Source organism: Cydia fagiglandana, chromosome 14 (genome assembly GCF_963556715.1).
Source record: "Cydia fagiglandana chromosome 14, ilCydFagi1.1, whole genome shotgun sequence".
In the NCBI taxonomy this organism is placed as follows: domain Eukaryota; kingdom Metazoa; phylum Arthropoda; class Insecta; order Lepidoptera; family Tortricidae; genus Cydia; species Cydia fagiglandana.
This window is the reverse complement of record NC_085945.1, coordinates 15,894,798-15,908,713: the sequence shown is the minus strand read 5'-3', so window position 1 is coordinate 15,908,713 and position 13,916 is coordinate 15,894,798. Positions and strand designations below refer to the sequence as shown.

At 39.8% G+C, this 13,916-nt stretch overlaps 1 protein-coding gene across 1 annotated transcript; it reads left to right on the top strand.

Moving 5' to 3' along the window:
• Positions 1–4,668: 4,668 nt before the first annotated feature.
• On the top strand, positions 4,669–12,889 carry LOC134670556 (torso-like protein). Its single transcript, XM_063528364.1, has 5 exons — positions 4,669–5,125; positions 7,558–7,776; positions 10,085–10,379; positions 11,625–11,759; positions 12,254–12,889. The coding sequence occupies exons 1-5, from the start codon at positions 5,016–5,018 to the stop codon at positions 12,512–12,514; spliced, it is 1,020 nt and encodes a 339-aa protein (XP_063384434.1). The 5' UTR covers positions 4,669–5,015; the 3' UTR covers positions 12,515–12,889.
• Positions 12,890–13,916: the final 1,027 nt, after the last annotated feature.

Here is a 13,916-nt window from a genome sequence, read left to right as displayed (position 1 = left end):
CATACCGCGCCTGGCGTTACCGTAGCCTATGGACGCCTGCAACTCCAGAGGTGCTACATGCGCGTTGTCGACCCTACGCTAACACTACGCACCCTCGTTGACCTCTGGCAACCTTACTTCTTCTTCTTCTTCCTCAGCGAGTACCACTGTTGGGCATACGCCTCCAAATCTCCTCCAAGCAGCCCTATTCGCTGCTTCTCTCCTCCAGAGTGGACCTGCAATCTTTTTAATGTCATCCTCCCATCTTGTTGGAGGTCTGTGATCTGGTCTTTTTGAACGAGGCCTCTACGCTAGGACACGCTTGCTCCATCTCATCATCTCTGCGACATATGTGCCCGGCCCAGGCCCATTTAAGAGTAGCAACCTTACTCACCGGCAGGAATACAACACTACGAGTAGAGCCTAGTGTTATTTGGCTGCGGTGTTCTATAAGGTGGAGGTACCTACTTCCCCAGTTAGGATCTGCTCTAGATCTGGAATGACATCCGCTTTGTTCCTACCACCCTAAGCGAAACGACCTAAACTAAAGTAATCGAAAGATTAAAGGATAAAAACACCTGTAAACTTTAACTTTGATTAAATTGGTTGCTATAGCATTGTAAACACAAGGTACAGTCAACTGCTGTAAAAATATGGGTGTAGATAACTTGCTCAAAAGTATGTCCCATAGTTCTTAATTCACTGACATAAGAGCTATGGGACATATTTTTGAGATGATTTACTACACTACACAAACAACAAAAAGAAAGGTATACCAAACATTTGATTAAATAAGGCCCACTTGCACCATTCCACTAACCCGGCGTTTACCGGTTACCAGTACACTTACCATGGTTACCAGTACAATTTGACACTAGGTTAATGGTTTAACCACTTAACCACGGGTTAGTGGGATGGTGCAAGGTGCCCTAAGTAAGAAAGCTGCCGAATTACCAAACCAAACTCGACTGCGATCGCCAACCCGCCTGCCAAGCGTGGCGATTATGGCATTCACCCCCCATAAGGGAGAGGCCTATGTTCAGCAGTGGACGTCTTATGGCTGAGATGATGATGATGAATATTAAATTGCATAAATTTTCTTATGGTAGGCACCCCACAAAAGCTAGCCCAGTAGTGGCTACGTAATCAGGAACTCTCCATCATCATCATTTTAGCCTTCAGTCACAGAATAAATAATAGTACTAGGTACAAGACTCACTGCCTAAAGCCCCATTTAGACGTGTCAAGAACTTGCATGCGATTTTCGATACGTTGCGGTATTTGGTCGTTCGACTGAAATTCATTATACTCTGTAGTGAGTAATGTATTGAATATTGCTTGCAAGTTCTTGAATAGTCTAAATGGGGCTTATCAAAACGCGTCTGTTACGATCAGCACAGATATGGCCGCTAGGTGGCGACAGCGCCACGCGCGACTTATGGCAAACCCCAAAATTGGGGCCGAACGGATGTACTTTTTTTAGCTACCTGTAGCAAAGCGACGAAATCGCGGAGTGAGCCACGCCTGCTTCAGTCGCCTACTGCTGAGAGGCCGCTACGGCAGCAGCAAATTAGCAGGTATTAATTTTGTATAATTTTCTAGATCAATCTGCCATAATTTCGCAGACGTTAGAAGGTGAACGACACGCTATCAGAGTAGGCTTTGCGAACGCTCTATGGGAGACAATGGCCTCCTTTACACTGATAACGATTATTTAGAGCTTATGCTTAATAATAGCAATTATTATAGTTATTAGAGAATCCTCTGAATATCAAAAATGCCCCAAATAAAGCGTTCAAGAAATCTGTACGGTCTTTCTTTGCTGATAGAATGAAGGATTCCTAGTAGTGTCAAATTAGTTTATATACATTATTTATTGTATGTATTATGTGTATTAAGTATATTATATTAACTGTATGTAGTATATCATGCAGGTATATATATATATATATGTAGGTAATAGGTATGTTAAATTTCAGGTTAGCTTTAAGGGGCCCACTGATTAACCGTCCGCCGGACGGTATCGGCCTGTCAGTTAGAACAAAATTTTGACAGTTCCGAACAACTGACAGGCCGATACCGTCCGGCGGACTGTTAATCAGTGGGCCCCTTTAGTGATTAGTAGCACCGCCCACAATCTCTCTGCTTGCCTTAAGGTTGACTGGTAGAGAATCCTTTTGGCATTAAGTCCACCTTTTGTACGATAAGTTATCTTTTGTGCAATAAAGTTTAAATAAATAAATAAAATATGTAGATGATTTTGACGCGTAGGTTGATCGGCTACTTTTGATCCTGACTGTACCTAAGAGAGTGATTCTGCAAGCACTTTTGCCACCCGAGTGCTAAGCGTCGTAGAAAAATAAGATTTAAGCAGAGAATAAATAATAGTACCTACCTACTACCATACAGAAAGGACACTTCCTACAAAACCTAAATTTGACAGCGATTCAGGGACGAGTCATGCTGTCCCTTTCTAATGTATGGCACTATCCCTTTCCGCTATTTAGGGTTGTCAAAATGCAAGTCTATCTTATCTGTGCTCGTGCACGCAAAAGAACGTCAAGTGGTGCCAACATGGGCGTACCCAGCATTTTTTAAAGGGTGGGGCAGATATAGGGTTACCTGCCTTAATTGTTCCTAAAAATTTTTAGCTTCTCGTCAGACCACATACCAGGGTGGGGCAACTGTCCCACCTTGCCCCACCGTGGGTACGCCTATGGGTGCCAACCCTAATAATTGCTCGGAGCAATGCTGAGCCGATTAGAGCCGAGTTTGCCCGAAAGGAATGTCTCCCCACTGATTTAAGTATTAAACTATGGTAGGTTACCTAATTACCTAAGCATATTTTGTAGGCTAGATAATAGATGCAAATTGTGTAGGTATTCATCAAGACAGTCATAAATCTAATCGATTATTAATGTTAGTAATAAAATGTGTCACCCACTGCTCTACTAAAACGAGATTTTTTTATAAGGTATTTAGATCATTTTCTATATGTAATTATGATAAAAGAAAATTAACCGCGATATTAAGTAGGTAGGAGTTCAGTTATATTGTTTGATGTAGGTATGTTTTTTTAAAACATGCATACAGAACAGCCCGTCCGAAGACAAGGCATCTGGAGTTCCAAGCATCTAATACAATACGGTGTTAACCCTTTGAAAACCTGTATTAGGTACCTATCTAAGAAGGTATACTTACTCCGTTTTAAAGAACTCCATTTCTCAGTCTAGAAAAACCCCGGCAAGAGTAGCTACATTCGACAGCCAGTGAGTTCACAATTTCAAAGTAAAATTCTAAAACGGCACAGTGAGAGTTCCCATCTGGCCGCACGTGATAAAGGCGGGTACGAATGGGAATAGCTACACTGCGACCATTTAGGACCATTCCAGGATCCAGGGTATGAGGATGAACGCCCAGCCGACGGCCAGCGGCAGTGGTAGCATCACCATGGCTGCTTCATAATCAAACAGATTTACTTTAGCAAGTACCGCCCTTCATGTTTAGTTACTTTTCATCACACTCGCTCAGTAAATGTGGAATTGCACGCAGGTTTAGCGGGAGTTATAGAAAAAGCGTTCTCCCTAGAGAGTTATGAAGTTTTTAGTGCCATAATTAACAGTTTTTTGTCTTTATAAAACATTGTGTGTAACTCGGGGCGTAATAATATTGCAAACTCGAGTCTATAAATCGCTCCGGCAAGCCGTTGCGATTTAACTTACTCTCGTTTGCAATATTCAACTTACGCCCCATGTTGCACAATGTACTATTAAGTATTTACATTTCAAAGGCTTCTGTTCACTACCCGGTATCATACCATGACCGTAGTAGGACCGTATCAGGCAAAAATTAGTCTTTCTATTGAAAACTAAAGTGTCATTCTTGGAACTTGCTAACTATGTAAACAAACCGCCATATTGAAATTGTCAAAAATTATGAAACTTTTGTTTACATAGTCAGGCGTGTCTCACTCCGCGATTTCGTCGCTTTGCTACAGGTAGCTAAAAGTACATCCGTTCGGCCCCAATTTTGGGGTTTGCCATAAGCAGCGCGTGGCGCTGTCGCCACCTAGCGGCCATATCTGTGCTCATCGTAACAGACGCGTTTTGTTAGAGAGTGAGTCTTCTGTACTTAGTACTATTATTTATTCTGTGACATAGTTAGCGAGTTCCATAGAATGACGCTTTATATATACAGTTCAATGTTTGTGATGTTGGAATCGTATGATTGGCGCTATATCATGAACAAAATAAAACAAAAACAAGTCGAATACTAAAGTCTGTAGATTAACCAAGGTACCTTTATTTACTACATAATATATTATATTTTTGCCTGTTATATCAATAGCAAATATCGAGGTATTTGCCCGATTTATCTACTCATAGCTACCTATATACATATTTATTATGTAGGTATGTCAAAGGTATGACTTCGCAATTAACTGCAACTGGAGGCTTCTAATTATTAAAAACAAAGTAATTGTTTGCTCAGCACTGGAGAATACGCAGAGAATTGTTGTTTTACTTGTTTAAAATTATTTCGGTATTTTAATACAAATACCCGTTTCAGCATAGGATAAATCATAAAGCTATATAATAAAGTAGCGTTGATAAGACTCAGCATTGCTTATATCATACACATTATGTGTGATTTTTATTAAATCACTGATTTCAGTTTGGCAAACCGATACGAATAGTGAATACAAAATTTACACGCGTCCCTTAGTGCCGCTTATTTTCGTATTGAATTATTGATAACAGATATGTATTTATATATAAAAGTGTCACAATATACATACGATAGATACTACACGCTTTACGAATGAGTTTCCTCAATAAATGACTTCATTTACAATAATGAATCGTGTTAAAATAGTATAGTGTATCACGACTCTCAGTCTAATCTCGTAGGTCAAGTTCACAATGTGTTTACTTATGTACATCATTAGCAAAATGTGAAAAAACCTCAGTACACATGCCGCTTCCACGCGGCGAGGAGTTTCAAATATTGTTACATTTTTTTACGCATTTTCGAAAATGTTTACGGTGCTTTTCATGATTTGTTTACGCGTGGCGTTTAGTGCGAGTGATGAAAGTGACTTGGGATATAGTTTGAGTATAGGGAATGCTATAAATGTGTTTGCCAAGTAAGTTTTTTTAATATTTCGTGCAATTGCAATAAGATCAGGTGCACTCCGATTACGAAGCGATATGTAAATTAGTAGCATGTGTAATGACTTATTGTCGAGTAATAAAATTGTATCAAGAAATAAGCCCTAACTTTGTTTATAATTATGTTTGTGCTGTAGGTAAACCGTCGGTAGCAATAAGGCATGCTGAGTGCTTTTAAACCAGAGGTCGCCGGTTCGAACCCCAGTCTGTGTCAAAAAGTTTTTAGCATATATATACGAAATATCTTAGATACTTAGGTACCTGCCGCGCGCTTTTTCGTGAAGGAAAATATCATAAGGAAACTGGGCTGTCTGGGCTAAACCCAGTAAGGTCTAGTTTCCCCTCTGGGTTAGGAAGGTCTGACGGTCGGTAGTCGCTATCGGAAAAACTAGAGTCGGCGCTTATTCTTGTGATTAGGTTGCCAAACTAAGATGAACCGGAATACTTAGTGCTCCAATATTCTGAAGCAGTTACCTACCTATTTACATGAAGTGACACCCCTTTAACTCTGTTATTACTTATTATTATATTGGATGTAGGATCCGACATTATCGGAAGCATTTTATCGGATGATGACGGATGTAAGATCCTACATTAGATATCGGATCGGACAATGTGAAAACGTTCTGAAGGTTCGCAAGATTTATATGAAAACTTGAGTTTGGCGCCAAGTTCCCTAAGAACAACTTGTATTAAATATATAGAGATAGATACATACAGAAAGTTTTGGGCGGATTTGGAGGAGGCGAGGAGAATTTAGATAGATAGGTACGTGGGCCATGCTGAAAGTTTCTGGATTTTGATATATGAGAAGACTTATTGTTTCTAGTTCCAGGAATTTCTAGTATGCCCTAAAAGTAGCATATGATGAGCAAGTGATAGGTATATTTATAACTTAGTCGGATATCTTATATCAACAAGTGGTCGAAAACAGCTTGCATTTTTACATTTCACTTCCATACTCATAATATAGTACCTATTTTTATAATTACCTACACATTATACATTACCTATTTCAATAGTTTTAATGACACTTTATTGCTGCATATCCAAAAAAATAAAATATCTAGAAGAAAATTCAACTTGTCGCTCTTCCACTCATATCACTGTTTCACAATTAGTTAATTACTCATTAATCTTATTATATTACAGTCAGGTGATAGAGCACGCACACTGTCAGTCAAATATCAAATCTCTGTAGCAATAAACTTATCTCCCAAATACGTAGATTCGAAATAGACACAAGGTTACTTCACGAACTTGGCCTGGCTCTGTCGAGTCTAAAATATGATAATATTATATGTAAATAATATCTGGGAGACCGAGCTTTGCTCGGAAAACAATAGAAACTCAAAAGTGCGTGTTTTCCCAGAGATAAGACCTAGCTAGATCGATTTTTCGCCCCCAAAACCCCATATAGCAAATTTCATCGAAATCGTTACAGCCGTTTCCGAGATCCTCGAAATGTATATATAAATAAATAAACATACAAGAATTCCTCGTTTAAAGGTATAAGATTAATAATATTGGCTTAGTTATGTATTTACATGGAAATGATAACGTAGATATTTAATAATTAAAACACGTGTTTGCACTTAAATGTCAAGTCAGTTAAATTTTACGATTGGAGCAAACCCATATGTACCTACATGATAATAGGGGAAATAAGGTCAAAATGATATACTCGTAGTAGGGCTTATTTAATAACTTTCACGGGACCAATTTTTTATAATCACGAGTACATACATGCTCAAGTAGGTACGAATTCCTTACGTTGTCATGCATTCGGGAAATCTCCGGAGTGCAATAATGCTTAGTTTCCCCTGTGGGTTGGAAGGTCAGATGGCAATCGCTTTCATAAAAAGCTACCTACCTACTATAGCGCCTACGTCATTTCTTGGGATGAGTTGTCAAGTGGACCCTGAGGCTTGGACGTGGCAAAATGCCAGGATACCTAACGCTAGGAAGAAGAAAAATAGTTCAATGGTTTAGCCCTGCCCTACCGCATCCAATCTCAATACTTACTTACTTGGTTGGCGCCGGCGCGATGACCCAAAATGAGTCTTGGCCTCCAACACAAGAGCACGCCACTTAGGGCCGCCATACACGGACTGCTTCTTCAATACAAAATCGTCATTCGCAATACACGAACCGCTCAAGCAGTTGCAACTGCTTCGGGCGGTTGGCTGCGTGGTGAAATTTCATCATGCGGTCAAGCTGCAAAAGCAGGGTTGCACTGCACTGGGTTACTGCTCGAGCAGTCCGTGTATGGCGGCTCTTAGATCGGTCCAGAGCGGTATCCCGCCAGCTTTCGCCGACGCCGAGCTCACGGAATGATAGATTAAAGTGCTTATTAAATCTATACGTTATCTCAATAGTCAGGTTTAATAAACTAACCCCTTTCCAGCTACGGCGATCTCTCCCAAGTAACCCAAGTGATCTCAGCGGACTATGACGACGACGAGGAGGATTTCCCAGAGCCCTTCAGCGAGAAAAACATTAAGGTTTTCCTCAATGTGAGCAGCAAAGAAACCCTGGGCGAAGACAGGGTGGAGATGAACATCTTACTCTGTGAGACCTTTGATGAGCTGCTCGATGGGTACTTCCAGAATTTTCAGATTGAAGGGTAAGTTATACTTTCTTTACTTTACACTGAAGTATTTCTTAAAGCCAGCAGCCAGGAGACGCTGGGAGAAGACAGGGTGCAGATGAATATATTGCTGTGTGAGACCTTTGATGAGCTGCTGGATGGTTACTTCCAGAATTTTCAGATTAAGGGGCAAGAAATTTACTTTTATTTTTACAAGCATACAGGAAGGTATTCAGATTCATTTTATACACATTCCGTCATCCTAGTTTAAGCTGATAACATAAACGTGCAATAGATATTGCGTTTAATGATTCACAGGAAAATTAATGATAAAATGAATCATTGAGCCGGTAACTTGGCACTCAAGATTAATTAGTCAAGATCATAACTCTAACTGACATCTAACTACATTGTTAATCTTTGCCACATAATATCTTCGCATTTAATTTTGTTGCCTATCCCTACTAATATTACTAGTGGCTCTGTGAGCTGTAGACCTCGCGAGCTGAGCTTAAAACTGAGTAAATGTATGGCTTCGTTGTTTAGAAGAATTTAGAGAATCTAATTTGACAATTAAAACCTTAACTATCGAACCTGCTTACAAAATTCGGGAATTGGTTTAGAAATGCGACCAGTAGAGTAGAACAGATGGACATACGAAACAATTTTTGGCTAACAGGCCAATTCAAACGTACACTGATATCAGAATGACGTCTAACTGATGTCATTTAGTTATCGTGCATTTCGCTGGTTCTTGTCCGTACATGTATTGGCGCAAGCGAGACGCACGATGACTACTAAATAACATGATAAAAATATCATTCCGATGTCAGTGTACGGTCGGTGCCCCAACTTAAGTATCCACGTCGCCATACTAATTGTATAGAAAAGTGGATAGAGTTAGACCAAGAAAAGTCTGCAGAGATTTTGACAGCACACGCAGTGCCAATGTTATTTGTGCCAGTGTCAAAATCTCTGCAGACTTTTCTTGGTCTAACTCTACTTATGTTAGGGAACCAACATTACCTTTTAATTAGCCTGTAAACTGCAACTGAGAAGCTTCGTGCGCGTTTGGTTTGCCAGTCTTTTCAGTCTTTGTTCCTCCTCGAGTCGCAATAGAAGGAGTTTCATGCTTTTAATTTTAGCGAGACGATCCAAATTAAAAGGCTCTAGGATAATGTTAGTTAGACTTTGAGCCCGGGAAAGCGCAACGTACGAGCAACCTACAGCTAGTTCCCTGAGCCCAAGGTCGACCACTACCCTAGGCAATGTTAACCCCTGCGATTTATGGATGGTGACCGCCCATGCTAACGTAAGTGGAAATTGACTCCTGGAACATGTAAGTTCTTTAGAACGCCAAGTTTTTGTGACAGCGGCGACCGGCACTGATCCCATTATAGCCGGGCCGCTGTAGTTGTCAAATCTGACCATTACTACCAAAGGGCGATCAACGGGTGGTGCACGATTAGGTAGATACACCAAATCGGTAACAGTGCCAACGGAACCATTCACCAAACCTTTTTTAACCCACAAATTTGTTTTGAGCATGACCCTGCTGCCAACGCAGAGGTACAGAGTTTTCTCTAACCCTTTTTTTTGAAAATTAACTATGCCATTTAGTTCTTATAAACGTACTTAACTATACCCCGAAGTTAACGGAATTCAATAAAAACACGGTGTATAGTAAATTAAAGAAAAACAATACGAAATTTATGTGTAAAAAAATACAAAAAGTTATAATATCCCAGCATACAATTACTGGGGATCGAACCCAGACCCTCTGTGCAAACAGAAAAAGCGAACGTTTACAAACTGAGCCAAATAGTTCTTAGATGGGTTGACGAAATTTAGCTACTCCTTCTCAAATTAAAATTAGTTAAAATTAAATATCTAAATACCGCCTAAACCAGCGATAATTTTTTTCTGCATTTTTTGCTATTAACTCTGTAAACATGTTTCAAAAAGAAAATAGGCTTATGATATCGATACGACTATTTGTTTAGGCGCCAGGTATCACGACTCCGCCATTTTTAAAAAATTCCAAAAACCGGATCGACAAAAAAAATTTATTTAGTCATAAAATTCGGTCACAAAATTTCACGAGAATCGGTTAAGAATTGCGACCTGTAGAGGAGAACATCCGGACATACGAAAGCAAAATGCCCGAGTCAAAACGTAGACCTTCGCTTCGCTTCGGTCAATAAATATGAAAATAACTCTTGTCTGTTCAGATTCAGATCAAATTTACCAGTACAATGAGGTACTGAGTTAACGGTTTAACCGGTTAAACCCGGGTTAGTGGGAATGTACAAGTGGCCCTAAGTTGACATCCTCTCGTTTTCAGAACAGACAAGCCCTGGAAAGCGTTCATGGGCGACTGGATCCAAGACGAAATCATGCGCACCCTCGGCATCGATGTCGACATCGTCCGCGACAACTGCTGCTACGTGCTTCTAAAGCTGTCAAAAGTGCACAAAACTGTCAAGATTGACAGTTTGGAACACGTGGCTGTCAAGAGCTATGTGGAGAAGGCGATGAGCGCCATGAATGGGAGTGATGTTGCGGATATCAGGAAGTTTATGAGGAGTTATGGAACGCATTATATTGATTCTTATGTGACGGGGAACTTTGTGTATCAGGTAATGTTTAGTTCCTATTTTACATAGATACCTTCTGTTTACTTTTAATAGATTGAGAGCCATGCCAATTATGTAAATGTTGTTTGTCCCGTTTTCTTATATAGATTGATTTGAAAGAGACACTACAGTATTGCCATTTTTTAATTTCTACTCTTTTTTGTCAGACTGTACATACAAGGGGCAAACTGAAAGTGTTTAGAATAGAAAAAGCTGAAGTAATTAGGACGTCACTCTTTATTTTAATGCGTGCTTTATCTCTTTCTGACCACGCGTACAAATTTTCATTAGGATAGGATTACCCTGAAGCGCACACAGCTCATTCTTCCAATGCCTTTTTTGTATGGCGATTTTAGGTCCTCGGAGGTTTTGTATGAAATTCATGAGGTACCCATCGGGATTCAAGCTTTCTTGACACAAAATAATTTAAGCAAGATTTTTTTAACAGTGTCATATGAATACTGAGGGATATCAAAAACTACTGATCAACACAACAATTTTTTGCCAGTATTTTTTATTAACCGCACAACTGTGCGATGTAAACTTTTGACGTCACTCTTGAATGACATGCTTCTCTATGATTATCCGTTGAATAACTACAAAAGCGATTAAATGTGTAATTTAAAAAATAAACAGATGTACAAGAACTAGGCTTCATTATGAGACTATAACTGAAGCCTACTGTAACTCTGTTGTTGGCTGAGCCCACAATGAAAATCGTTATAAATAGTAATACGAAAAAATTCTTAGGTCGAAATTGGAATAACGCTCGACGTACAATTTCCAAATCATCAATCCTGAAATACAGATAACGACCAAATTGCATATACCTCAAAAAAAGTATAAAGAGTTATATTTTCATAAATAATATGCCTCTTTTTGTTATATGATCTCTAAGTAGCCTTTTCTAAGAACTTTCAGAGTTGCCTACGTAAAGTTTCTATAATTCTATGTTCAGTTTCTACAGTGTGTGTCTGACCATGGGGCTTTAAATCCAGGGCTCGATTCTACTCGCTAAACTGAGCTACTTTTATGATGGCACTAACCCCGAAACCCCGAATTTTTTTTTTTACTTGTTCATACATTTTCGCAGATCAGATGTCGACTATGGAAAAGCCAAAAAAATTTCCCCGATTTTAGGGTTGGTCCCATAGTAAAAGTAGCTCAGTTTAGCGAGTAAAATCATGCCCTGGATTTAAAGCCCCATGGCCAGACACACCATGTATAAAGTTGCATTCTCTGTTGCAGGTGTTCAAATTCAAAAGGTACGGGTACAACATGCTGCGTTCGTACGTACGGGACCGGAAACACCATACGGACAACTCGGACAGACTGAGGTCCCACTTCGCCTCCAACTTCCTCAGACAAGTGGGGGATATTAGGGTAGGTCACAGACAAAACATCCTCCAGACTGAGCATAGTCGCGCTACCCCCTCTGCCACGCATACGGTAATTTTACTCCATGTTCGAGTCGAAAGTGTATTTGTGTGACGTCCGTGTCTTTGAACGGACCAATCCCGGCACGGGACTTCGCTCACCTCGACCCGCGCACCTCCGCATTTTTGGCATCATCGGTTGCATGAAATAATTGCTCTAAACTCGGTCTAGAGGATCTAGTCCATGGGGTATGTATACTGCAAAACGTAATTCAAGACCAAAAAAAGTAAGACAATGTTGCCACTGCAAAAATTTGTTTGTATAATAGAGTTAGACCGTAAAAAGTCTGCAGCTATTTTGATAGCCCACGCAGTGCAAGTGTCATTTTAAACGTCGTAAGTTCGCAGACGTTTCTGCTTGTTAAAAATTGATTACATACACAATTTCAAATTATCTTCTACATTTCAAGCTCCAGGCTATTGTATAACTTTCGATTACAGATAGCAAGCGGCAAAAAAACCATAGAGGCCTGGGCCCGACGGAACCTCCTGGACAGCCAGTACCTCTACTACCGACCAAGTTTACTGCGACTCTTCTACAATAACGCTTTAATCCTGTCCCTCAATCGTATGTTGGACGACGGAGCCCTATTAGGGCTGACCCTTAAGACCCTAGCGCCCTTGTTTAAAGATGAGGAGAAGAGAAAACGATATGTTGAGGTGGTGGAGAATGATATGAAGCTTTGGGAGGTTAATGCTTGACCTTATTTAGATAGGCAAATAAATAATAATTATACATTAAGAAGAATGATACAGATATGAAATTATGAATATTGAATACACCACTCGGAAGGTTGACGACACCTGTGACGACTTCATAAAGCTTTTTAGCTAATTCTATTTTGGCTAGTCGTCATTAATGTCAAATTTGTATGAAAAAATCGTCGGGTGACAAGCAAAAGTCACTAACACCATTGAAATTATTGGACAATAAACCGTGTTACAAGTGCAATAAAGTGCATTGTTACTTTATGTTTTTGATAGTACTTAGTGACTTTTGCTTGTCACCCGACGATATGACGTTTACACTTCCTCACTTTGTTATATATTCAAATCGGTGCAAAGTTTACTTAGGGGTCATCCATTAATTACGTCACACGAATTTCTAGGTTTTTTTACCCCTCCCCCCCTTGTCACATTTGGTCACATTTGGCAAACCCCTCCCCCCTGGTGTGATGTCACATTTTTTCTACGAAATCGCCAAATCGAATTAAGTAAGTACCTAAGTATTATAAATATTAGTAATTTTATAACCCAAAACTGCTTAGGAAAGAAAATTAAAAGAATAAAAACGATTATCGTTTTAAAAACTTGTTATTTAAATGTACAGCGAAAGGTTACTGATGAAGTTAAAGTGACGTCACAAACTTTGTGTCTCCCCCCTCCGCCATGTCACAATATGTCACATTTTCTTGACCCCCTCCCTCCCCCTAAACGTGTGACGTAATTAATGGATGACCCCTTAGACAGCATATCACAAAACCACTACGCTAGATAGAAGAGCTAAGAACAAACTTTCTTATGTACTTATGTATATAACCAGCACTGTATAAACATATTGCAATGTTTGTAGCCAGTGATTTATTTAGAAAATGACAATTTATTTCTAAAATCATAAGATAGAAGTACGAGTGCTCGAGGCTGCACTAGTATTCGACATGGACACTTTATGTCAAAGTGACAAGGATTAAATTTGAATACAGGAAAATCTTCGCCGTTCAAATTTAACCCATATTAGATACTTTGACATAAAGTGCCCATGTCGAATACTAGTGCAGCGTCGAGCACTAGTATAGTTCGTAGTTTCGTAACTGAGCCCGAGCTAATCCTATTGTCTATTGTTAAGTAAAACCGCTCGTGCCACGTGCCACAACCACCTGCATAAAAACCTGCGTAATTCGGTTACTGAGTGCCGGCGAGTCGAACACTACAGAACCAGTCTAAAATGTGTCATCGAGATGCGTAACAAAGGCGCGTTATCGGAGAGCGCACCTACACTGGTTTTTTCAGCGTTGGACTGGCCCGCGCTCAGGTGCCAAATAGAATGAGTATGACCCTTTTTTGCAGGTAAGTAGCACGTGCGGTTTTACTTAACAATAGACAA

What these genes read in the sequence shown, in the direction of transcription:
- LOC134670556 (XM_063528364.1), top strand. Translation starts at nt 5,016, where the DNA reads ATGTTTACGGTGCTTTTCATGATTTGTTTACGCGTGGCGTTTAGTGCG. An exon ending in GCTATAAATGTGTTTGCCAA is followed by an intron (nt 5,126 to 7,557) that starts GTAAGTTTTTTT and finishes ACCCCTTTCCAG; the next exon opens with CTACGGCGATCTCTCCCAAG. An exon ending in GACAAGTGGGGGATATTAGG is followed by an intron (nt 11,760 to 12,253) that starts GTAGGTCACAGA and finishes TTTCGATTACAG; the next exon opens with ATAGCAAGCGGCAAAAAAAC.